General features: G+C 46.5%; 1 protein-coding gene across 1 annotated transcript; it reads right to left on the bottom strand.

The window, feature by feature from the left end:
- Positions 1 to 870: 870 nt before the first annotated feature.
- LOC102565890 (uncharacterized) lies at positions 871 to 16,448 on the bottom strand. Its single transcript, XM_006262290.4, has 6 exons — positions 16,236 to 16,448; positions 15,121 to 15,399; positions 12,484 to 12,741; positions 6,318 to 6,455; positions 5,582 to 5,692; positions 871 to 3,791 (listed from the first exon to the last, which is right to left on the bottom strand). The coding sequence occupies exons 1-6, from the start codon at positions 16,318 to 16,320 to the stop codon at positions 3,637 to 3,639; spliced, it is 1,026 nt and encodes a 341-aa protein (XP_006262352.3). The 5' UTR covers positions 16,321 to 16,448; the 3' UTR covers positions 871 to 3,636.
- Positions 16,449 to 26,053: the final 9,605 nt, after the last annotated feature.

Raw genomic sequence — 26,053 nt, 5'->3', positions numbered from 1 at the left:
CCTGCTAGCTCTATTGGCTAGCTTTGGAGCTCTATATAGAAGAATCCCACCTCTAATGAATCCTGAGCAAAATAGTAAATACCTGTGACTTTGTCAGGAGTTGGCCAGGATGATGGAGTTATCATCCTGTTTCACACTGAGAAACAGAGCAGAGCGTGCTTAAGGACCCTGATGGCCAAGGAATTGGTTTTGCCTTCCAGCTGAAAGATGGGAGCTCCCTCAGCACAGTACCGTGAGCAGCAGGCTAGGGCAGGGATTTTCAACCGGGGGTACTTGGGATCACCTCAGGGGGTACTCTTCCGCCGCTAGCACTTCTGCTGCTGCTGTGCCACTGGCAAAGTCACGGATCGGCCGCTGGGGGATTCCCCTTCCCCCCACTTGTCTGGCCGCTGGGGGACTTCTGCCTTCCTTAGAAGAGAGATACGGCAAGGGAGGACAAAGCAATCCTGGCCAAAATCTGATAAACTGTCTCCAGGGTGACCCAAAAATTTGAAAACCCCTGGGCTTGGGCATTGTGTCAGCACTGATAGAGCGGGAAGTGTGCCTGCCTCACGTGTAAAAAAAACCAAAACAAAACAAAACGGACAAATAAATGAGACCAAATTATATTTCACTTCTCTGTAGCATCATCTGCACATACTTACAAAGTAATTCTCATGAAGTCTCAGTGTTTAAATCTTTGCATACTTAGATCCATTCATCCTTTCATTTAGAAATGAGGGCAACAGTTTAGCATCTTTCCATTGCATGGTCAGGCAGGCCTAAGCTGATATAAGTGTGCACTCCCTTCTTTTCATCTCTAGCAAAGTTCCCCCAAGGGAAAAAATAAATGGGCGTGTGCCAAATAACAAAATGTGAAACTTGCCACAATCAGCTATAAAACAGTCTCTTTATTAGGAACAAAACCAGCATCGAAAAAGAACACTGCAGCCAAACATAAGCATATATGGGAAAAAAATTACAATGCAAAAGCTGCATGAATCCCCTCTGGCCTTTACCCTGTGACAAGAGACATCTTTGCCCAAGTCCTGTACCATTGTGTTGAGAAAGCAAAGGGAAATGGTCTTGTATATCCACCTGCAGGGACCCAAGGCTGGCTGGCATCTTGGCCTTCCACCAGACTCCTTCATTCAAATAAGCACCTCCCAGAAACTGGGCCAGAACAGCAATGTATGGGGAACAGCAACTCCAGGGCTCTCACACACGCACACACATTCTCACACAACTGATGTCAGCAAGGAGTTTCCTGAAGCAAAAGAAGGGAAAGAAGGACCTTGCAGGGATCCTGCATCATAAACTACCCACAGAAGGAAAGTTCTCTTTCCTTTTATTTACTGGATTGCAGGAAACATCAGTTCAGCTCCAGACTATAACCTGCTTCCAAACTCTCAGTAACTGAAGCATCTCAGAAACTTTCCTGTAAAATTTGGAGCATCAACAGACACTGGGGGTAGGCACCATCTCAAGGTTGATGTCACCCTTTTTTCTGTAATTGTCTGCCTACAAGTGCAGCAGACAAACACAAACCCCAGAACTGCCTGCACTTCCCTGGCACTCCAAGTGCCCCTTGGGCCCCCACTGCACGGGAGTGGTAGGGGTTCCCATGAATCCCTAGGTTTCACCATGGAGCACAGGGTATAGCATTGCACACTGGGTGCCACGCACTCTGCCTCATGTGTTCTAATGAATGCAATTGTCTCTGAGAAACATTCAGACAAAAGGGCTATCACTAGTGTAGAGTTATGGTGTTCAACCTCTGACTGTGGAACAGATCCAGCCCACAGAGCCTTTTCATCTCACCCACAGGATCCAGAAATTTGGCAGCAAGAAGCAGTGTAGCACTAACTGCTGTGAAATTTCTGGACCCATGGGCTGTATAAGGTGGCCCTGCATGCTAGATCAGGCTGGCCTGTTGGGTTTCTCCATGGCTTGATCCAGATGTGCAGGGTCAGGCTAGTACACAACCAGATCCAGCATGCAGGACTAAGCCAGCACACTGGATTGCTCCTGTGTACTAAACTGGCACCACTCATCTGGTGGGCAGGGCCAGAAGGTTTTGTACCACTGGTGTAGAGCTTTCCTTTAAAAATGGACCTAAAAGATCTTTCAGTTAAATATGCATTTCTCTCTAGCACCTAGCCTGGAAGGGAGGGACTGCTTTGCTTCTTTTCTGTTTATCTGATGATTGTAGACAAGAGGTGCTAGCATCCAAAAAACACAACGCTCCTGTTTCCGTACAGCACTGGTATGAATGTAACTGAGCAGTGATGAAATGAAGGAAGCCAGCACCCAAAGTGGTGAAGCTGCTGTGCTGATTTCTCCATCATGGTAGCCTTACCAGCAGTATCAGTGCTGCACTGCACCATTTGCTTTTTTCTATCATGCTATTCCAAATGGTGCCCTTACATGCAGTTTTTCCAATGTTCCTCATTCCTGATCATCAGCACCTATCTTTATTCTTACTCTGATACCAAGATCCTCAGCTCTGCAAATGTATCACAGGCCTGGCCTGCAACACGGGCTGCTATTCCTCCCTTCAACTTCCATATAAGTTTGCAAATGACCCTCATTTCCACCCTGCAGTGCCAGCTGCAGCCTTAATCACAGGCCCCTATTCTCTCTCTCAGTCAGAACACTTGTTGCTCCATTCCTCAGTCTTTTCTAGGCAAAGTAAATGTATGCAATACAGAGCAGCTCTATAGTGAAACCCACTTAAGGAATTATCTAAACTACTACTGTCAACACAGATAACGCAGAGTAAAAAAAGTCCAAATACACACAGCTGGCCAGTTCACTCAGTCTGGAATAGCCAGACTGTTACATTTTAGGTATTTATGCTCTTGGCCTTGCACTGTTAGACGGTGACACCAACCAGCTTCTCAGAATCACAGACACAAGCTGCAACAGAGCCCTTCTGATAGAGGCAAGCAGTCCAAATTGACCTGCTGTCAATCACTCATCTCAATATTCAATCAATACTCATGGCTACCTGTAGGTCAGGCAGCAATGCAGTATGCACATGATGATTAATCATTATCTTCCATTATGTACAACAGTCACAGTTGGTATCATATTTTTCAGCTTCACATAACTAGTGAAGGTTGGAGGGAAAAGGGGTTGGAGGTTAGAAGTTTGGTCCAGATAGGCACCTGAAACAATGGTGCTTATCTGGGCCTTCTCCTAAGCTCTTAGATGTGTAAAACATGTTGGGAAAATCTCATGAGAACAGGCTTTCTCAGGAGACTTCTGTCATGCACCTGTTTTGGACTCAGATTAAAATGTTACATCAATCCTCATTTCAGGCTGGGCACCATCCAAGAATCTTAAAAGGGCAAAAATGTGACAACTGTAGGGGGGAAAAACCTGCCCAGATTGTTTCAGAACTTTACAAAAGGCATCACAGCTCATGTGCAATTCTATAAATAGGCAAAGGCTCAGGGAGCTTGGAAAGTCTTATATATGCCTGGACTTGTTTGCCCCATTGCTAATGAGAGCAATGTGCTTTAGCCACAAGGAAAGTTTAAATGAGGTCATCTCATGTACATGGCCCCTCTAATTCAGGGATTATTTTTCAGACCAATTCTGATGTGGAATGTGACTAAGGAATGCAAAAGGCAGGGCACTGAGTGTGTCTGGTCAGGGGTCAACAGGACTGGGGAATGAATCTGACTCCATTTCCTGGTTTTCAATGTCGACGGCAACCTCTGCATCCAGTTCAGACTTTGCCTCTGCCTTGGACTTGCCTTCCATCGTGGGATCTGACTCAAGGCTTTGGCAGGCCCCTGTACCTTCTGGAAAAGAAGTGAGAAATAATTTTAAATACTTTTCCTGTCTTAACACCACCTCTGCTGAAATCATCACCCAAGCCATTGGGAACATGCATGAAGAAACATACACAGAACATTTAGATCAGTTTAAGCCTTAAATGAACAGATACACAAGTCCATTAAACTGGTTTAAAGCCACCTGGAATGGTTCAAAAGTGCAACTAGAAAAATCAAGTACTCTTTGGAACTGGTTCATTGTTATGTATGAAGGCCAAGAGTTTCATAACATAGGCCTGGTTGGTCTTTCAGGAAACCCACACTGCATTGCTCCTCAACCTGTTGCTTGGCCAATAAAAGCTCTCTAACAACCAACTGTGTCCTCACTCCCTACTTGACTGAGGTCTCTCTTTGTGGCTCCCCCACATCTGGGAACACAAAAGCACGGTCCAAGTACACCCTCTCTTCATCTCTCCTCTGACAAGTCAGGCAAGAACACTGCACACTTTGGTCAACTGTAGGCTATTAAAATGTATTGAACTCTTGTTTAGGAGAGAAGGGAAAGCACTAAAGTGAAAATGTCTGCAACCACAGGTCATCATTTCCTGGCAACCTCAAATCTTAGAGAAAAGCATTCCACCTTCCAACTTACCTGCCGCAAGGTATGCTGAGCTGAGTGATCTTTTTGGTGTCAAGAGCCACAGCACTTCAATGCCTAATAGGTGACTCTTCTCTATGAAATGCTAGGGCACTGTATATATATGGAAACCTCTAACCAACAACAGTTGTGAACTTGTTCCCAATCAGTGACATTTGGGAAATGTTCGGTTGTTATTTGTGTCTATGTCTTTTTGTCGTCTCTGGCCTGGGCTATTGCAACTCCATCTTTCTGGATCTCGGCACAGACAGATGCTAGATGCACTTTCTGACAGGAATGGAAAATCAGAACTGCATCACCCCCATTCTGCACACAATTGTACCAACTCCCCTTTCAGCTGAAGATGTTCAAAAGCAGACACCCTCAGGGGAAGGGCAGCAGGCTGGGAAGCCCTGAGCCCACAGCAGACAGCCCGCTTCCTCCCCCTGCCCCGCAAGGGGCTCCAGTCCAGCCCTGCCACCTGTGGGGGGAGGGAGCATTGATCTTGTCTGCATCATTTTGGGGCTGCAAAAAATTTCCAATATTTAAATGGGGTTATGCTGAGAAAAAGGTTGGGAAGCACTGGTCTAATTCAAGAAAGTAGAACTTGCACTTAAATATCCTTGAGTCCAACAGTATTTAAATATGTGCTCAGAGCTAATCACATTTGAAGTACTGTCCAGAATAAGGATGCTTTCCAGAAGCAGGATCGATATTAGTGTAAGCCTCTCTTATAAAATATACCGGATGAGCAAAGCAGGGAGTTAGGATTGCAGTAAAACCTGAACACTTTTTCTAAAGATATATGTTAAAATGAATATTAAAGGGAATGTTAAAATGAATGAGTCATCCTCGGCTAGCCACAACTCACTCCGAGGTGATGTGCTGCATTTCTGCTGCATTTCCTGGGGGTGTTATGGGCATGAGGCCACAATGCACCGGTGCAGCATAGCACTGGGTGACTAATACACATAGTCACACACACAATACATAACCAGTGCAGCTTGTTGTATTGACAGGGCAGCACAGGGCAGCACTGCCGCTGATCACACAACAACTTATACTGCATCAGACTCCAAGATATCTAGCCAGCTCTTTCCACCATCAATAACGCTGCTGTCCTCCACTTTCCTAAATAACTGATATATCAGACAAGCACAAAAGAAAACACTGTACCTACCAGGATGTAGAGGGCTATCAGCTTTGGCAGATGGAGCCTCATGATTTGGGGGGTACTTTGCTGCTTCCTTGGCTGTGCCTGAGAGTGGCATTCCCTCTTCCTTTTCTTCCTCTGTAAAAAATCATACAAGAGACTTGAATGAAGCAGGTTGCCCATGTCCCACCCTCCTGGGAGTAGTCCTTGCGAGGCCTGATCAGTGACACTCATCTTTGTCTTCCTCTCACATGGCCCCTGCTCCAATCTCAGAACATGCGACCTTAAGCTTCTGAATGGAATCAAAAGCCTACCAGCACTTGGAGAGCTGACGTGCTCACAACCTATGGTAGCATGGCTGTATCACAAAGAACATAGCACAAAATGCTCCGTCCTGACAGTGGACCCAATGGGCCTCTCTGCCTCAGGCCCAGACTAAGGAGTACTGCTTAATTAATTTTCTCCGAGTAACGCTTTACCACACTGTCAGCATGAAGAGCTCCTGTTATCAAATTTGAGGAGGATTTTTTTTTTCCTGGAACCCATCAGCAGATGTTTCCCCTTCAATAAGCAGGTTCCTGCAGAGCTCTGCTTCCTTGGGACAAGGGGAGGAATGATAGGACAGGCCTAGCCACAAGCTCTATGCAACACCTAGGGGAAGCTGTATTAAGTTCAGCATTTCAGGTAGTAGGGCTTTGTTCACCTTCTTCTGGGACAAAGTCTTCTTGGCCAAGTAGAAGTTAGTAGAGAAATTCCCACTCACCTGAAGGCACGGGGATGAATTTGTAGTTGCTTTTCATGCAGCAGCATGTTATTGCAGACACAATAATGGCCAGGAGAATAGCCGCCCCTCCACTTCCTGCCACAATGTAAAAGAACCACGGGTGCTTTAGTAGGTCTCCTGCATGAAGGAGGCAGCATGTTAGGCAGAGGAACGGCGGGTGAGCAGGTTTGTTCTCCCTGGCTAGAGAATCCCAGCAACCAGACTGAAGTCAGTGGGGATCACTGAGAAAGCAAGTAGTTTGGGGGGATTAAAGAGAAAGGATGAACTATGTGATGCAGTCTTATTTCACAGACTTTTCTCTTTATTGCCTTTCCCAGTCCCATGAGACCAGGACTGCAGATGGCCAACAGAAGGTCATAGATGGGTTGGCAAATATAAACCAGCACAGCAAGGGGAGAAGGGAGGACTGCCAGCTACACACATTTTGCTGGGAAGCAAATGTACTTTTAAAAAGAGACAGAGTTGGATAGAAAAAGTAGACGGCATAATAGGCTTAGACAGAAAGTGAGCCTTTCAAGTATTCCTTCTCCATGAATGCAACCTGCTTAGACTTCAGGCATTCAATAGCAAAAGTTCTTTCTTCCAAATATGGTATACTTCAGGGGCCACATTTAACCCTACTATAAATTCTCTGACACCAAGGGAACTGCTTCAGAATAATTCTACCACATTATTTTCCTCAACATTTAGTCCCTTACACACTATTCTTACAGCTTGAATTGTCTGCAAGTCTTTCTCTCCATGTACGTAGCTTATCTAGCCAATTACAGTGGCATGTTATGGTACCTTGTATGGCCAGTTAATAGTCAGTCTATCTAGACTAGTGATTCTCAACCAGGGTGTTGTAAGATCCTCTTATGGGTATCACACAATATTAGAACTGTTAGGTGTGCAAACACCTACAAATAATTCACAAAGGCAAACCCAGAGATTTCAAATAGAAATCCATAGTGTCACAAACATTCTGACCTGCTGCAGTCTTTCTACATTCTTTGCAACACAAGAATTGCTCTATTATTTTTCCAGAGCTGAAAAATGAATAAACACTTAAGAGATGTCATTTTCCAAAGGCATATGTTGAGTCTAACAAGGGGTGCCTTTATTCTGTACACCTCACTTAAGATTGCAGTGGCTAAACTTGATATAGGATTCCAAATATTTGAAATTACAATAATAATTACAGCTGGTCAAAATGTGGAAACATATTTACATGAAAATGTTGAAATATCATTTTTTCTGATTGAAAGGTCCATAGATTCATAGACACTAGGGCTGGAAGGAACCTTGGAAGATCATCAAGTTCAGTCCCCTGCCCCAGGGGCAGGAAGTCAGCTGGGGTCATAGGATCCCAGCAAGATAAACATCCAAATGTCTCTTGAAGGTGTTCAATGTAGGTGCTTGAACCACCTCTGGCGGCTGTCTATTCCAGACCTTGGGGGCTTGGACAGTAAAGAAGTTCCTCCTTATGTCCAGCCTGAAACGATCATGGAGGAGTTTGTGATCATTCAACCTTGTCATCCCTTGGAGCGCTCTGGTGAACAGACGTTCCCCCAGATACTGCTGAGCACCCCCGATAAACTTATAGGTGGCCATCAGATCACCCCTGAGCCTGTGCTTTTCCAGGCTGAACAGTCCCATAGCTCTCCGCCTCGCATCATAAGGTCTGTTTTCCTGACCTCTGATCATGCGCGTGGCTCTCCTCTGCACTTTCTCAAGCTTCTCCACATCCTTTTTGAATTGTGGAGACCAAAACTGGATGCAGTACTCCAGCTGCGGCCTCACCAAGGCCAAGTACAACAGGAGAATGAAGTCCTGGCATTTGCTTGAGAAGTATCTATGGATGCAAGCCAGAGTTTTGCTCGCTTTACTAGCTGCAGCATCACATTGAAGGCTCATGTTCATCTTGTGGTCAATCGTTACCCTGAAGTCCCTTTCATCCATCGTGCTAACCAGCATAGCACTGCCGAGCCTTTGCAGGTTTTTCCTCCCAAGGTGGAGAACCTTGCATTTTTCAGTGTTAACCACCATCAGGTTCTCATCCACCCATTTCCTGAGCCTGTCAAGGTCAGCCTGGATCACCCCACCCCCCTGTCCTCAGGTGTGGACACTTTACCCCACAGTTTGGTGTCATTGGCAAACTTGGCCAGTCCACTTCTGACACCAATGTCCACATCACTGATGATGTTAAATAGTATAGGCCCAAGGACAGCCTTGAGGGACCCCACTGGTCACAGGGCACCACAACGATTGACTTCCGTCAACCACCACCTTCTGGGTCTGACCACGGAGCCAATTCCCCAGCCAGTGGATCATGGTGAGGCCGAGGCCGCAGTTAGCCAGTTTTGCTAAGAGGTGATCATGGGATACCAGATCAAAGGCTTTTTTTAAGTCAAGATATATGACATCAATCTATTCTCCTTTGTCCAGGTGATGTCACCTGGTCATAAAAGGAAATAAGATTGGTCAAGCAAGACCTACCTGCATAATCTCCTTTTTAAAAGAATCAGAATGTAAAATACATTTTTTTAAATATTTATCTGGAACAAATTTACTGAAGCTATTTTCAAAAGGGTTTATATACTTAAAATTAAGTTTTCAGCAGATAAAACATGTGATAACCATCGATTATATTATTCTTCAACAAACGTGAATGTTTATTGGCAGTTTCAATAAACATTTGAGGGAATAAATCTAAAAAGACATGACTTTTTTTGAGAAATACACAAAAGTTCTGAAGATTTTTCCTACAAAAATGTATAGCAGCTTTAAACTGCCTGTGCATATTTTTGTTTGTTTAAAGTTTTTCAGCCTACTAAGAGAACTAATTTATCAAGCTGTCCTCAGCTCCCACGGCTTTCCCTTCAGATTCCCTGTAGTGATAGCCTGTCATTGTACCTGAGAAGTTTACATTATTTTTGCCAATTTGTTTTATGTTAACATGCATCCAAGGTGAATTTTCTCTGTCATCAGTTTGTCCAGTCTCCCCATGTATTTATCTACAGTAGGTAGCCTGAGGGATTTTATATTAATCTGTTCACCTGGATTTTGCACAGCTATTATTAAATTCCTTTGTGGGTTTCTGAATAGGAAACAGGAAACATATATTTTATTAGGGGACTCAGGTGGCCACACAGAGTGAACCCTAAACATAGCCAATCAAATACTTTATTGGCTTATCACAGGGCCTGATTGAGAGCCTGTAGATATCAATGGGAGTGCTTCCAATAACATCAATGAGTTTTCCATCAGGCCTACAATTAACAGCTGCTGATCAATCCATTAAGTGAAACTGGCTCATGCAATATATTCAGAAACTATGAACAATTTGGCAAACTAATAAAATTACAGTCTGTTCACAGACACTGGCCATAGTGAAAGAAAGCTAAATTCTCTAAAATTACCAGTAGTCGTGGTGAATTGTTTGCACAACATTAACGGTAATAGTTGGTGAGGAGATATGTATAAGAGTAGGAGTTTTGCAGAGTACGAGTTTTAAAGTGATGGGAGCCCAAGAAGGGTGGCTGTGCCTTAAGGAAATGATCCTTCGGGCACAAAGCGAGACGATCCTGATGTGAGGAAAAAGAGGGAAAGGGGCCAGGAGGCTTCCTTGGCTGACCAGAGAAATCCAGGGCATCCTAAGGGCCAAAAGGGGAACACATAAAAAGTGGAAACAGGGAGAGATCACCAAAGACGAATATACCTCCTCTGCTCACGCTTGTAGGGAGGCAGTTAGACGGGCCAAAGCTACCATGGAGCTGAGGATGGCATCCCAAGTAAAGGACAACAAGAAATTGTTTTTTAGATATATAGGGAGTAAAAGGAAGGCCCAGGGAGGAATAGGACCACTGCTAAATGGGCAGAAACAATTGGTGATGGACAGAGGGGACAAGGCTGAACTCCTCAACGAGTTCTTTGCCTCAGTGTTCCTAAGTGAGGGGCACGACAAGTCTCTCACTGGGGTTGTAGAGAGGCAGCAGCAAGGCGCCAGACTACCATGCGTAGACCCTGAGATGGTGCAGAGTCACTTGGAAGAACTGGATGCCTTTAAGTCGGCAGGCCCGGATGAGCTCCATCCGAGGGTGCTGAAGGCACTGGCCGACATCATTGCAGAGCCACTGGTGGGAATATTTGAACACTCATGGCGCACAGGCCAAGTCCCGGAGGACTGGAAAAGGGCCAATGTGGTCCCCATTTTCAAGAAGGGGAGGAAGGAGGACCCGGGCAACTATAGGCCAGTCAGTCTCACCTCCATCCTTGGCAAAGTCTTTGAAGAAATTATCAAGGCTCATATTTGTGAGAGCCCGGCAGGACAAATTATGCTGAGGGGAAACCAGCACGGGTTCATGGCAGGCAGAGCGTGCCTGACCAATCTAGTCTCTTTTTATGACCAGGTTACGAAACGCCTGGACACAGGAGGAGGGGTGGATGTTGTATACTTAGACTTCAGGAAGGCCTTCGATACGGTATCCCACCCCATACTGGTGAACAAGTTAAGAGGCTGTGACTTGGATGACTACACAGTCCAGTGGGTGGCGAATTGGCTGGAGGGTCGCACCCAGAGAGTCGTGGTGGATGGGTCGGCTTCGACCTGGAAGGGTGTAGGCAGTGGTGTCCCGCAGGGCTCGGTCCTTGGACCGATACTCTTTAATGTCTTCATCAGCGACTTGGATGAGGGAGTGAAATGTACTCTGTCCAAGTTTGCAGATGACACAAAGCTATGGGGAGAGGTGGACACACCGGAGATCAGGGAACAGCTGCAAGCAGACCTGGACAGGTTGGACAAGTGGGCAGAAAACAACAGAATGCAGTTCAACAAGGAGAAATGCAAAGTGCTGCACCTAGGGAGGAAAAATGTCCAGCACACCTACTGCCTAGGGAATGACCTGCTGGGTGGCACGGAAGTGGAAAGGGATCTTGGAGTCCTAGTGGACTCCAAGATGAACTTGAGTCGGCAGTGTGACAAAGCCATCAGAAAAGCTAATGGCACTTTATCGTGCATCAGCAGATGCATGACGAATCGGTCCAAGGAGGTGATACTTCCCCTCTATCAGGCGCTGGTCAGACCGCAGTTGGAGTACTGCGTGCAATTCTGGGCACCGCAATTCAAGAGGGATGCGGATAACCTGGAGAGGGTCCAGAGAAGGGCCACTCATATGGTTAAGGGCCTACAGACCAAGCCCTACGAGGAGAGACTAGAGAAACTGGACCTTTTCAGCCTTCGCAAGAAAAGGTTGAGAGGCAACCTTATGGCTGCCTATAAGTTCATCACGGGGGCACAGAAGGGAATTGGTGAGTATTTATTCACCAAGGCACCCCCGGGGGTTACAAGAAATAATGGCCACAAGCTAGCAGAGAGCAGATTTAGATTGGACATTAGGAAGAACTTCTTCACAGTTCGAGTGGCCAAGGTCTGGAATGGGCTCCCAAGGGAGGTGGTGCTCTCCCCTACCCTGGGGGTCTTCAAGGGGAGGTTAGATAACCATCTAGCTGGGGTCATCTAGACCCAGCACTCTTTCCTGCCTATGCAGGGGGTCGGACTCGATGATCTAGTGAGGTCCCTTCCGGCCCTAACATCTATGAATCTATGAATCTATAAGCATCTAGCTGGGGTCATCTAGACCCAACACTCTTTCCTGCCTATGCAGGGGGTCGGACTCGATGATCTACTGAGGTCCCTTCCGACCCTAACATCTATGAATCTATGAATAAGAGCTTGGAAGACTACTTTGCACAACTGATATATATGAAGAGTATAAAGCCAAGGCAAAATGCAGCAGCAACACAAGACTTGGGGTAAGGGGCACTGTTTCATTTGCTTACTTGCTGGAGGAATGATTGGTTGAGGAGCAACAAGGTAGAAATAAACCCACTTTCTCTTTCACTCTGGTATGTAGGATCTGTGATTTGGAAGTGAGGGAAGTGGGCATCAGTTTGGGGAATCCATTGTAGACATGTCTGTGGGAGTGTGGAGCAGCGGAGGGGAAATGAAGGGCACTCATTTTATAAGACAGGAGATGCGGGAATAAAAAGAGGTTGGTGAAGTGATAAGAGAGCTCATGAAGATACAAACAATGACAATGACAATTCCTTCAACTCCTACCATAACAGGGGTAAAAAAAGAGAGAAACTGTAGCTCCATACTCACCTCTGTCACACATCAGTTCTATGGGTGAACTCTCCCTGGATTTGTTTCCCTTGAGAATCTGACAGACAATTTTTCCGTTCACATGCTGTTCCAAAACAACCCTCTTGCCACCATCCTTAATGCAAGTCTCAGTTGGAGGCTGAACTGTGTCCAATGTCCACTTAAATTCTTCACTGGAATGGCTATCCCCTTTACAGACTAACTCTGTTGTACCATCAGGATGGCAGTGGATAGAAACAGTTGGGATTTGGGCTGGATCTAGTCACACAACAGGAGAGAGACCAATAAAAACACAACAGAGAGCAGAGACAAGTTAATTTCACATAGCAGTGAATGGGAACTAAAGGGTGCATTTCTGTTGACAGAACACCAACCACCACGGCACAGCCACATAGTAGAAAGAAAGAAATGGCAGGTAAAAAAACTGTTTATTGTTTCCTGCCCTACCCTGTAAACCATTCTTGGGTTATAGTCTGTTAATAAGAATTTGTTGAGAACATATAATTCTAAAATTTGCACTGTGTTGGCTTGGTGGATCAGAATCCTCTTGAAAGTCATTTGTTCTATAATGTGCCAACCATTTCATAAAACGTTTGTATTGCTATACTTTTCTGGTAGAAGATAAATAACCACAGAAGCGACAATGAATGTATGCGCATAAAAAGAATAATTTACTCAGAAAGAATGATTCTCAGGTCTTTTTAATTTTCCTGCATGAATGTATCCTTCAGTTTGGCTTATTACAAATGTTTTGGGTTTTGGGGGTTTTTTTTACATTGGGACTGTCAGCTGCAAAGTATGGGTTGGACTGAAAGGTCACATAGCACATGTCTTTTCTCTCATTGCATTAGTGCAGTTCATACTTAAGTCCTTTATGCGACTATTCATGTAAACAAGCTCAAAAATCATCCTCTTTGAATACTGTCTAGTATTCATCTAACATTCATTGTGTCTATGAACAGTCCTGCCAGGAAACTCTTTCTCCAAAATATTCTGTCAAGCAAATGTGTAAGGGGTAAAAACACTTAAAGTAAATTTGCTGAAGCACAGGGAAAAGCAGGTATTTGCCTAGTTCAAATCTAAACCCCGGATCCTTGAGCCAAGGAACCCTATCCTTGACCTGCCAGCAGCTGCGGTTATGCCTGTTTGCACTGACACTAAGATTCATTTGTCTTCACTGTAATCAGGTCACTTTGACATTTCTATTATAATCCCATAAACTTCATTTTCTCTTGGCAGAAAAAACTCCCTATGACTTGTGTAACTGAAAGCACAAGAAAATGAGAATCTACAGTGAATGTGGTGCAAGGGGATACAAAAGCATTCTTCAGTTCACCTATAGCACAGATATAAAGTGAGTAATCGTTGGGCATGTTTACACACGCGTTTGAAAGTGTAGTAGCCTATTTTACCATGCACTAAAGCATCACATCAAAAACCATGCTAATACGCTTAATGCACAGTAAAAATAGGCTACTGCATGTAAGTGTCACTGAAAAAGTGTTCACTTTTCCTACTGGGTAGTAGGGCAGCCTAATGTGCATTTATTTAGTACCTCACATTAGAGGGTGTTTCTACACACGCTTTGTGTAGAAATGGGGGGAAGGGGGAGCATTTTAATTACAGCAGCTCTGAGAGCTGCTCTAATTAAAGTGCCTCGAATGTCACGTGTATCAGCATTCCCACGCTGAAAAATGGTGATGAGGGCACTTTAACTAAAGCTTGTTTGCTGCTGATACATGATGCTGGAGTCTGCTGGAGCATGGTAATGACCACACTCCAGCAATCTTGATTAATTGATCCCCTCAAGATTCTCTCATGCTGTTCATGGACTTGTACCAACTAGGGAATCTCTGCTAATCTAAAGCTGGCAGAAGGGTCTTTGCTGCCACTTGCACTGGCTGCTATTACTCCAGAGCTAGGCCACCTGGCAAACAAGAAAAGCAGAAATGGTTAGGGCAGGAAGGAGAGTGGCGGTGTGAGGGCTCTGTGTTGCCAACTTCTAACTGGCGTGATAACCCTGAGGGACCTGACATCAAAGCATAAAACCACATGCTGGGGGTGAACAGATAAGTCAGGTGGTAGCAACGGGTCCCTTTTCAAACCCCTTTGCCTTCCCCTTCAGAGAAATGGAGCGATGAGGAATAGAGAACCTGACATGGAAAGACCCACCTCATGGGGCAAGAAGGGAGGTCAGTCTCCATGGCCCACTCACTCTGTAGCTCCCACATAAGACTGCCAACAAGGGGGATGTTAGTGATAGCAGTGGCAATAGGGTTTTTTGACAACAGCCACCACCAACAGTCTTGCTAAGGAAATGGACTGAAATCCCCAACTCCCTGGAAACCGTGTCCCTGCTGCTGTCTCTGAAATCAAACCACGAGGGCATCTTCTTAAGGGCATCTTCTCTAAGTAGTCTCAGCAGGCAGGGAAAACTGACAAGGCAGATGCAGAAACTCTTTCCATGAAATATGACTCCATGCCACAGAGCCAAAGATGAAAAATCTGTGCCAGCAAATTGAGGTACCCCTGAAGTTTCTATGAGCCAAACTGGCCTCTGGGGAAGACAAGGGAGCAGAAGCCTCTGGTCAGGCTCATAGGTTCCAGAACTACTGATCCCAAATGAGGATCACTTACCAAACACTTCCAGTAGGAACGTTTCATTTCTTTTTCCAAAATCAAATGTATACAGCCCCTCATCTTCCTCCGTCACATTCACCAGCTCTAGCGATCCTTCCCAGATATACACCTTCCTGCTACATTCCTCTGCAGACAGGGTATCATTGGGTTCAGTCTTCAAACAGTAAACTTTGGGCCCAATTATTTTTGAGAGATCATTCAGGCCTTGACTTCGCCAAGGAAAGGTGACCGAGCTGCCTCTGACACCGGTGACAGGTATGTTAGTCCCACTGTAGCCTGCAATAACAATAGTAAAACAGTCACTGATTCTGTTATGTATCCCGCTGAGAGAATGCCTCACCAGAGGCAGCTGAAAGTGCTGGAGCCCTTGGAAATCAAAGTGCTAGGTGCACTTGAAACATAGGAACAGAAGAGGAAGAGAAGAGGTTAAACCTTATGCAAAGACTAGCTCTGCAATCCTGCTAAGATCAAGGTGGAGGACACACCTTAAACCAGCACTTCAAAGACAAAATCTGATCAATGCTTCTTTCTCTACTTCCAAGTTCCCATGACCAACTGCTTCCTCTCCTTATTGTTGGAAGACAGATGCTGTAAGCAGGGAGTCAGATGCTCAAAAAGATAGCTGGCATCTACTTCAGTAATGCCATGATTTATAGTGCAATTGCCGCTGACAGCCATTTCCTCTCAGCATCTCAAATGCCTTTGCAAACTTGACTCAAGTCTCACAGCGTCCTACTGCATTAAGTCAAAATCCCTGTATCCCAATTACAGATGAGAAAAGGCCACGGCACAGTGGCTAAATGACTGATCCAAGGTCACACAGAGAGTTAGGAACAGAACCCCAGTGTCCCATATTCCTACCTCCGGCTCTAGCAAGTCTGCTGAGTACAATGATCGCTAACCTCTCTTGTTTCAACAGCTCTCACCCTGGCCATATATCAAGACTCTATATAGTTAGCTACAATCAGTTTATGTCTGACTGCCCCTTTTCATGCATTAGTGACTCCAAATCCTGAGATTTCCCAAAACGCTTAAAAGATACCCCAGCAAAACAAAGGTGTCTGCTCACCTAAGTGAATCAGTGCCGATTTCATAAAGAAAACCCTACTTACCATCAATAATGGTTATCATCACCAGCATGCAGTGCAGGGTTAACAAAGATTTGAAATCCATTTTAAAAAGCTTCTTGCATCCCATGCTGAGAAGAGGATCTAACTACACTGTCAAATGAATATATTGCTCAGGAAATGATGTCAGAAGCAAGGGGGGGGGAAAAAAAAGAACATTCTGACCAGATTGAATAATGTATCAAAATAGACCTGCAAGGTCTTGGGTGGCTGAACTCATGCTGTAGCAACACGAGCCACAATCAGTTTGCAAGGGGAGGTAGCTGGGAGCTGGGTGGGTGACCAACTCTCTCAGCCAGTTATCTGGGCTTAGGAAGATGCCAATGCTAAGTCTAATCATAAGCAAAGGAGGAAGGTGCCCAACCTCCAAATCCTTTCCCAGTCTTTATTGGTTCAAAGAGCAGCACAAAAAAGAGTGGGCATCGTCAAAGCAAGTAGCATATACAAACGCAAGCTGTTTTTTAGCACCAAAAAGTGCCACTTAAGCCCATGTACAACCCTCAGTGGAGACTAAAGGTTACAAGAAGTTATGCTGCGTTGGAAAGGAGACCCACCAATGGTCAATTAGCATCTTTTATCATTGTAAAATATTCACAAGCAGATCAGTCTAGTCTCACACATCTTGGAGAAGGACAGTACGGGATCTAATTCTCCCTTTTTAGGATGCAGCCAGTTGAGTTGCATAGAGATGCTTATTCCCATGACTGCAGCGGCACCTGGAAAGCCATATTCTTACAGTATTGAATTACTTCATACAAAGTACATACATCTCATTTGCCAAGGTCAGAGTAATTTTAAGAAAGCTTTGCAGAGTAGGACAGAGTATTTGTGTTTCTGTGTGACATTCCAAAATAGCCATTTAAATGTAGTCAGACAGACCAATACAAGTCAGCAAGCTGGCCCAAGCTGATTTTGGTCCCCCAGATCTCTTAGCAATGTCAAACAGCTCTCGCTATCCAAAATCTGCAAATTTGTTCACAGCCACAGAAGCCCCATCCTGTCTTCATCATGTGTGCACAGAACAGACTCAAATTGATCTAAGAGGTGACAGAAATAGCCCTTGGTGAGAAGATCAGTGATGTGAGTCTTCAGATAGCTGCAGGGGTGGGGAGAGGGGGAAAAAGGCATTTACAGTAAAATAGCATGCTTTCATTTCCTGCAGCACAGCTAAAATTAATGGAGGAAAACAACAGTTTGAGACAACTGCAAGCTTGGGGCTAAATACCTTTCTTGGATATGCATTTCAGCCCCATGGTTGCTCTTACTCTTTAAGGCCAGCTCCCTGGCTCCTTAACTGGTTGCATTCTTTTGTGCTATGCTAGAGGCAAGAGAGAGGGAGGGCAGGGGGATGCAGCTCTGTGCTGCTTCAGTGAAAAAGGGAATAATGAAAAGACACAAATCTTAGAGAACCACCACCAGGCAAAAAGCTTCATGCACTAGGAAGTGAGGGGAAGAATCATGCAGATTCAGAGCTACAGTCTCCTTTCCATTGCACCATAGCACCCTCAATGAGGCCATTTGCACAATTACAGTGTAAATGAGAGAAGAACTTGGCACTCTGATTGCAGCTCTCCTGTTAGAAAAGTGACTCTGAGACTGTGACATTGCGGTGTCCTGTCTTCAGTCTTTCTCAGTGACTCCACAGCAAATGAGCTCATTTTATGTGTTCAAGGGATGATATTTCTGACTCCTGGTGCCTCATACATCACCCAGTATCCATCTGGGCTCTTTCTGCCTCTTGAATCTTCATAGGCAGTAAGCAACTGCAGTACAAAATTGCAGTTAGACTCACAGCACCCCTTGGAAAATACCAGCTATTGGCTTTCACTCATTTCTTAACTATGAAAAAAATAATAGAGCGATTCTTCTGTTGCAAAGAACTCAGAAAAACAACAACAGATCAGAATGCTTTCGACACTGTGAAATCTCCGGGTTTATCTTGTATATTATCTGCAGGTGTTTACATATCTAACAGTGCTATTACTGTGTGACACCCTGTAGTACCCTAAAAAGGATCTCATATCATCCAGGTTGAGAATCAACGTATCCGACATTAACTAATGCATCTCTCCAATCACTCAGACACCCAGAGAAATCACTTCCCCTTTTAGTGTAAAGCTGTTGAAAGCTTGCTAGAGACACTTCCAAAAAAACACTTTCTTTGGGGTTTCAGATCATTAGCAGAAGCTATGAGTGAATGTAAAAATGAAACAGGCATGTGTTTTGAAGGTGAACTTAAACACTTTTACCTGAGAAAACATAAGTGGCATGTTCCATCTTCTCCTGCAGCAGCTGAGAGCATCACAAACTACACTAGCAGAGAAAGGAGTGCTGTGACTTAGGCTACCTTAGGAGTTAATAGAGTAAGAGAAAGATAGAGGCCTGCATTCAGATCTGAGCAGGTCAGTAAAGTAACAAGTAAGTTTCAGGTATTTGGAGGTGTTTATGTGAACACTGCCTCTGCATGGGTATTCTCTTCAGTGAGTTGGGACCTTAAGCAGGATTATGACTGTTGAATTTCAGCAGGATCAGCATTTATGATGGATATATGTTTAAAAAACAACCCTCCATTGATTTGTAATCAAATTAATCATCATAAAATTAATGGGCAATTCTGTGGCAGAGATCTTCTGTAGAATAGGTAGTATAACCATTTCTTGGAGGAGAGAGTCTGAGGGAAGCTGTGCTGAGGAATGTGCCTCAAAAGAGGGGCCTTTCTTTACTGACTGGACAAATAATGGAAGCTCCACCAACTCTCCCTAGCACAGGATGCTCTGTCCTCTTGAGGGAAAAGAATCAGGAGCAGCAATTTCAAGATTTCTTCCAGTGACAGAGTTCTCATCAGCCTGCCAGGGAAACTAAAAGGCTTCTTTCCCTCTTCCCCAAGTGCCTGCAACCCAGTTCATTCCAGCAAGTGCAGGCTCAAAATAATCTGTATCAGTACTAGGCTCTTCCTCCTTAAGACATAAAAATGAGCAGGTAGCAGTTGCAAGAAAGATTATGGGGAGAGACATAAGGAAGCAAGGAGGCCTGAGACAGCCCTGGAGGAAGACAGCAAGCACATGGTGGATTCCAACTGACCATAGGATGAACCAAGAAGATAAAAATGGAGGCATAATTTACTTGATATTTAAAAAGGAGATATAGAGACACATGCATGGGATCTGAACACTTCCCAAGTTAGGTAATTACTGAATGGATGCATCTTCAGGATACACATGGCAATTAAATGACTGCGAGTATACCTACATGAGATGCTAGTGCACAATGGTTACTGTGCATTTATTTAGTACTTGATTATACAAGTACCTGATTATACAAGTACTTTTATCATCAAGTACTTGTAAATTATTTAATACATAGTCATACAAGTACTAAATATGTGCGTAGTAACTGGAGTTACTGCACAGTAGCGCCAGTGAACACCTTTTAAGTGATGCTATTTTGCAGTAGCCTAATAATACTGCCCAGTAGTGTATTAGCACTGTCTGTGTTGTGATGCGCTACTGCACAGTATTATTTGGCTACTGAGCAGTTAGCTTCTCATGAAGACATGCCCTGCTATGCATCCTGGCATTTGAACTATGCAATGTGGAGGTCTTGGCTGCCCTGGTCCTTAAGAGGTTGAGAAGTCTGATCAGGGCCTTTCTTTCGTCAGAAAGGTGTACATGCCATACCTGACCCAAAAAGCTTACCTATAGAAAGTACCCAGTAAATAATACCTATCCACACATGCAGATAGACAGGTAGGCATAGGGCCACTCTACGCTCCCCAGCTTTTGAAATCAAAATCCACCAACTTATTATAGAGCTCATCCATTTTATGGGTATTCTGCCATCACATCTCTAATTTAGTTGCTGAATAAATCTGATGAGGGGCACAGAAAGAACCTGGACTTATGCCCAGGGGATGATTTATTCTCTTTCTCTCTTTTTTCTTTCTCATGCTACAGATATGCATGGTTTCCAATTCTCCCCCTTCCACAAGAATAAGTATCTGCAAGGGTGGTTCTGTGAATGTGTGCCTGCCTGCTGTGCCCAGCTGCATGTATTATACCACAACTCTGATCAGCTATGTGGTAGAAGGTTTACTTGGTGTGCACTGTGAAGGAGAAAAGAGAAAGAAAACCTAAAAATACTTTGTCTCTTTCTTTGACAGAGACTCTGAGAAGGAGTGAGGCAGATATATAGACCAAAAAAAAGGCAAATACAGAGTAATCAAGCCACTCTGCAGCACCAGGTCTACTAATATTGGCAGTCAAGTTCAAACAGATGGTGTTGTGCCTGCAAGGAGGCGAGATGCATGCTGGCCATGAAGAGGCAAGGCTGAGAACAAGCATAGGCAGATCTAGAATTTTGAAAAAGGGAGGTGTATCATCACATATAACACAATACAGATTTTTTGCCAGTTAAAAATAAACTAGAAACTTTGCTAATATGCCAAGGGGCTAGGGCTGTATTATTCAGTTTCAGATTGAAGCAAAAACAAATATAACTTCATTGAAATGAGTTAAAAACAATCTGCAGGACTCAGAATAGAAGTTTCATTACCAGGAGCAGCTAACAGACAACAGAATTTCAGAATAAAGGATAGCTTGATTGGTGGAACATTAAGACCATTAAAAAGAAGAGGGTTGCTAACACCTGTGGAAGGGATTAGAAGGGATCAGGTAGATTAAACTGAACTATGAAGTCAGTTGACTCCTTTGGCACTGCCTGACTTGAAATGCTGCATCAGATTCGCAGAGGAAGACAGGGGGTACCAGCTCTGTGTACCAGTTGTCCAGGAGCCCCACATCCCCTGAGCCCAGGAACTGCGGGCTTGACAGCAGCACGGGAAACAGGCTGGCCTGCAGAATGAAAAGTGTGTGTGTGGGGGTGGGAGTAGGTCTGGAGCTGTGGCAAAAGATGCTGCCAGGAGCTATGCCTGTCCCAGCCTGGGAACAGGGGCAGGGGAAGCAGGCTGTCTGCGGGCAGTACCCCATGGCCCACTGGCCTCTGAGGAGCAAGCAGGGATGGGGAGCTTGTCCAGTAGCCACCAGGGCCCAGGCCTTCCCAGGCAACTTACCATGATCTATGGGCACCTGTGCATGCATGATCCCTGATCTGGGGCCAAGCAGCACACCATCTCTTGGTACGGAGCATCTTATCTCAAAAATGTTGCAAGCTCTCACAAACAGCCTCTTTCTCATGGCTTTGCAGGCCCTGCAGCCGCACGCGAGGGAGTGGCAGCAGTTGGCAGGTAGGATGGTGGCTAGGGGTCACCACTAGCCTTGGCTTGGGCCCTACAGATGCACCAGCTCAGGCAAAGGAAGACCCAGGACCTGGCCCTCCTGCTGGACAACCTGGTCACAGCATCTGAGGAGCAGATAGTGAACTCACAGGCTTGGCAGGTGGAGGATGTTACCTGGCAGGAGGCTTTGCAGGTGGAGGATATTGCCCACAAGGATGCAAGGGACCTGTACAAGGAGGAAAGGGACCAGTGCAAAGAGGAGAGGGACCAGCAGAGGGACCAGGTGGACCAGGAGTTCAGAGACAGGCTCCTGGCCCTGGAGGAGAGACGTGTGGAGGCCCTGGTGCAGCAGGCTGTGCTGGTGGCCAGGGCAGTGAAGGTGATGGAGGAGGACTGCCAGGTGCTGGCCACTGTCCTGGCCCTGGCAGTTACCTTCATGCTGCCTAGCCCCTAGGCACAGCCCAGCCTTCCCTCTGGGAAGGCATATTCCACAAGAGCACAGGTCCAGCCCAAGCACCAGTTGAAGTGTGCCTGGCAGGGGTCTAGCTGACTGATGTAGGGCCACATGAGCCAGGGAAGGAGTGGGTAGGTGGGGTCCACAATGAGGATGGGCAGGACCATCACCATGTCCAGTTGGAGGTCTGGCACCCCTGTTATCAACCGCCCACTCTTCACCAGGGCTGGCAGGGCAGAGTTGTAGAAGATGCAGGTGATGTGAGCACTGCCCACCAAGCTAGCACTCGTGTTTCTGAAGGCACCATGGTCGACAATGGCCTGGAGCATGACAGAGTGGAATTCCTGCCAGCTATAGTAGGGGCTGTCACCATGGGCTGGGCAGGTGAAAGGGATGTGGGCCCCATCCAGGGCCCCGATGCACTGGGAGAAGCCCAGGGCACAGAACCTTACCACCACCACCAAGGGGTCATGCATGCAGACCACGGTGTGCCCCAGCACATCCTGGAGGGTAATGAATACCTCCAGGATGACCTCCCCACTGGTGGCCTTGCCCACGCTGAAGAGGTGGCCAACATAGTGGAGGCTGGTGGGTGTGACCAGCTTTCATAGATTCATAGATGTTAGGGCCGGAAGGGACCTCAATAGATCATCGAGTCCGACCCCCTCCATAAGCAGGAAAGAGTGCTGGGTCTAGATGACCCCAGCTAGATACTCATCTAACCTCCTCTTGAAGACCCCCAGGGTAGGGGAGAGCACCACCTCCCTTGGGAGCCCGTTCCAGACCTTGCCCACTCGAACTGTGAAGAAGTTCTTCCTAATGTCCAATCTAAATCTGCTCTCTGCTAGCTTGTGGCCATTATTTCTTGTAACCCCTGGGGGCGCCTTGGTGAATAAATACTCACCAATTCCCTTCTGTGCCCCCGTGATGAACTTATAGGCAGCCACAAGGTCACCTCTCAACCTCCTCTTGCGGAGGCTGAAAAGGTCCAGTTTCTCTAGTTTCTCCTCGTAGGGCTTGGTCTGTAGGCCCTTAACCATACGAGTGGCCCTTCTCTGGACCCTCTCCAGGTTATCCGCATCCTTCTTGAAGTGTGGCGCAAGAATTGCACACAGTACTCCAACTGCGGTCTGACCAGCGCCCGATAGAGGGGAAGTATCACCTCCTTGGACCGATTTGTCATGGATCTGCTGATGCACAATAAAGTGCCATTGGCTTTTTTGATGGCTTCGTCACACTGCCGACTCATGTTCATCTTGGAGTCCACTAGGACTCCAAGATCCCTTTCCACTTCCGTGCCACCCAGCAGGTCATTCCCTAGGCTGTAGGTGTGCTGGACATTTTTCCTCCCTAGGTGCAGCACTTTGCATTTCTCCTTGTTGAACTGCATTCTGTTGTTTTCTGCCCACTTGTCCAACCTGTCCAGGTCTGCTTGCAGCTGTTCCCTGCCCTCCGGCGTGTCCACATCTCCCCATAGCTTTGTGTCATCTGCAAACTTGGACAGAGTACATTTCACTCCCTCGTCCAAGTCACTGATGAAGACATTAAAGAGTATCGGTCCAAGGACCGAGCCCTGCGGGACCCCACTGCCCACACCCTTCCAGGTCGAAACCGACCCATCTACCACGACTCTCTGTGTGCGACCCTCCAGCCAATTCGCCACCCACCGGACTGTGTAGTCATCCAAGTCACAGCCTCTTAACTTGTTCACCAGTATGGGGTGGGATACCGTATCGAAGGCCTTCCTGAAGTCTAAGTATACGACATCCACCCCTCCTCCTGTGTCCAGGCGTTTCGTAACCTGGTCATAAAAAGAGACTAGATTGGTCAGGCACGATCTGCCTGCCACAAACCCGTGCTGGTTTCCCCTCAGCATAATTTGTCCTGCCGGGATCTCACAAATGTGAGCCTTGATAATTTTTTCAAAGACTTTGCCAAGGATGGAGGTGAGACTGACTGGCCTATAGTTGCCCGGGTCCTCCTTCCTCCCCTTCTTGAAAATGGGGACCACACTGGCCCTTTTCCAGTCCTCTGGGACTTGGCCCGTGCGCCACAAGCTTTCAAATATTCCCGCCAGTGGCTCTGCAATGATGTCAGCCAGTGCCTTCAGCACCCTCGGATGGAGCTCATCCGGGCCTGCCGACTTAAAGGCATCCAGTTCTTCCAAATGACTCTGCACCATCTCAGGGTCTACGCATGGTAGTCTGGCGCCTTGCTGCTGCCTCTCTACAAGCCCAGTGAGAGACTTGTCGTGCCCCTCACTTAGGAACACTGAGGCAAAGAACTCGTTGAGGAGTTCAGCCTTGTCCCCTCTGTCCATCACCAATTGTTTCTGCCCATTTAGCAGGGGTCCTATTCCTCCCTGGGCCTTCCTTTTACTCCCTATATATCTAAAAAACAATTTCTTGTTGTCTTTTACTTGGCTTACCATCCTCAGCTCCATGGTAGCTTTGGCCCATCTAACTGCCTCCCTACAAGCACGAGCAGAGGAGGTATATTCATCTTTAGTGATCTCTCCCTGTTTCCACTTTTTATGTGCTCCCCTTTTGGCCCTTAGGCTGCCCTGGATTTCTCTGGTCAGCCAGGGAAGCCTCCTGGCCCCTTTCCCTCTTTTGCCTCGCTCGGGGATCGTCTTGCTTTGTGCCCGAAGGATCGTTTCCACCCTTCCTGGGCTCCCATCCCTTCAAAACTCCTACTCTGCAGTGCGTCCTTGACTAATCGCCTGAGTTCATTGAGATCAGCTTTCCTAAAGTCTAGCACTTTCACCCTACTAGTTACCTTACCCACTCGACGTCTTATGGCGTATTCTATTATTAGGTGATCACTGTCCCCCAGATGGCTACCGATCTGGAGGTCCCCTACCATGTCATCCCCCGTTGCCAATACCAGATCCGGTATGGCATTCCCCCTAGTGGGACCATGTACCTCCTGTGTCAGGTGGAGGTCCTGTACACAGGTTAGAAACCTGCGTGAGTGGTGGGACTTTGCTGTCTGTGACTCCCAGCAGATGTCCGGGTAGTTTAGGTCCCCCATGACTACCGCCTCTTTAGCTTTTATGGTCTCCGAGAGTTGCCTCAGGAGCACCGAATCTCTTTCTTCCCCTTGATGTGGGGGTCTGTAGGAGACCCCTACCACCAAATCCCTTTCTCCTTGCCCCCCATGTAGCCTAGCCCACAATCCTTCTACTTCCTCATCCTTGGATTCCATCTTGATAAGGGTTGATGTATATTGCTCACTGACATAGAGCACAACCCCTCCCCCTTTCTTCCCCACCCTGTCCTTTCTGTACAATCTATAGCCCTCAATATGTACCGCCCAGTCGTGGGATGAATCCCACCAGGTTTCCGTTAGCCCCACTAAGTCATAGGTGTTTAGTGCAAGCAGGAGCGCTAGTTCATCCTGCTTGTTCCCCATGCTCCTAGCATTAGTATATAGGCACTTGAGCACTGCGACTGGTGCCTTTGCTGCCCCCCCGCTCCGAGTCCCAAGGGGCCCTTTGATTCTTACCTTCTCGTTTCTTACCTGTGCCGTAGTGCTGGCCTCCCCATGGCTTTCAGGTTCCCAATGCTCTCTTTCTTCAGGCTGGGCTGTCCTTGTGGGTGCCACATGGTTTGGTGGTCCACAGCTTCCCCCGCCCTCATCTTCCCCTCCCCCTGACGAGCCTAGTTTAAAGCCCACCGGAGGAGATCCGCCAACCTAGAAGAAAACACACGCTTACCTTTGGGGGACAGGTGAAGCCCATCCCAGCTGAGCATGTCCCTCATTGTATTGTGCGGGTCGTTGTCCAGGAAGCCGAAGCCTGCCTCGAGACACCACTGCCGAAGCCACCAGTTGGTCTCTAGGATGCAGTTCTCATGCCGTCTTCCGCGTCCGTTCACTGGTAGGATGGAAGAGAATACCACCTGTGCACCAAACTCCTTCAGCACGCTGCCCAGAGCACTGTAGTCCGCCATCAGGTGATTGGGGGTTCTCCTGGCCGCATCATTAGTACCCACATGGACTAGGACCATGGGGTAGTAATCAGTGGGCTTGATCCTGGCCTGGATTACCTCCGTCACATCCCGAATCTTTGCTCCAGGGAGGCAGCATACCTCTCGTACTGAGGGGTCCTGGCGA

The sequence above is a fragment of the Alligator mississippiensis genome, chromosome 1, assembly GCF_030867095.1.
Source record: "Alligator mississippiensis isolate rAllMis1 chromosome 1, rAllMis1, whole genome shotgun sequence".
Lineage (NCBI taxonomy): Eukaryota > Metazoa > Chordata > Crocodylia > Alligatoridae > Alligator > Alligator mississippiensis.
The sequence above is the reverse complement of the archived record's forward strand: the minus strand, read 5'-3'. Positions and strand labels throughout refer to the sequence as shown.

Excerpts from the sequence above, each read along its gene's own strand:
- LOC102565890 (XM_006262290.4), bottom strand. The coding sequence starts at position 16,320 with ATGGGATGCAAGAAGCTTTTTAAAATGGATTTCAAATCTTTGTTAACC. Across the intron at positions 6,456-12,483 it reads AGAACTGATGTGTGACAGAG|GAGACCTACTAAAGCACCCG; the intron begins GTGAGTATGGAG and ends TCCTTCATGCAG. Across the intron at positions 3,792-5,581 it reads TGATAGCCCTCTACATCCTG|AAGGTACAGGGGCCTGCCAA; the intron begins GTAGGTACAGTG and ends CTTCTTTTCCAG.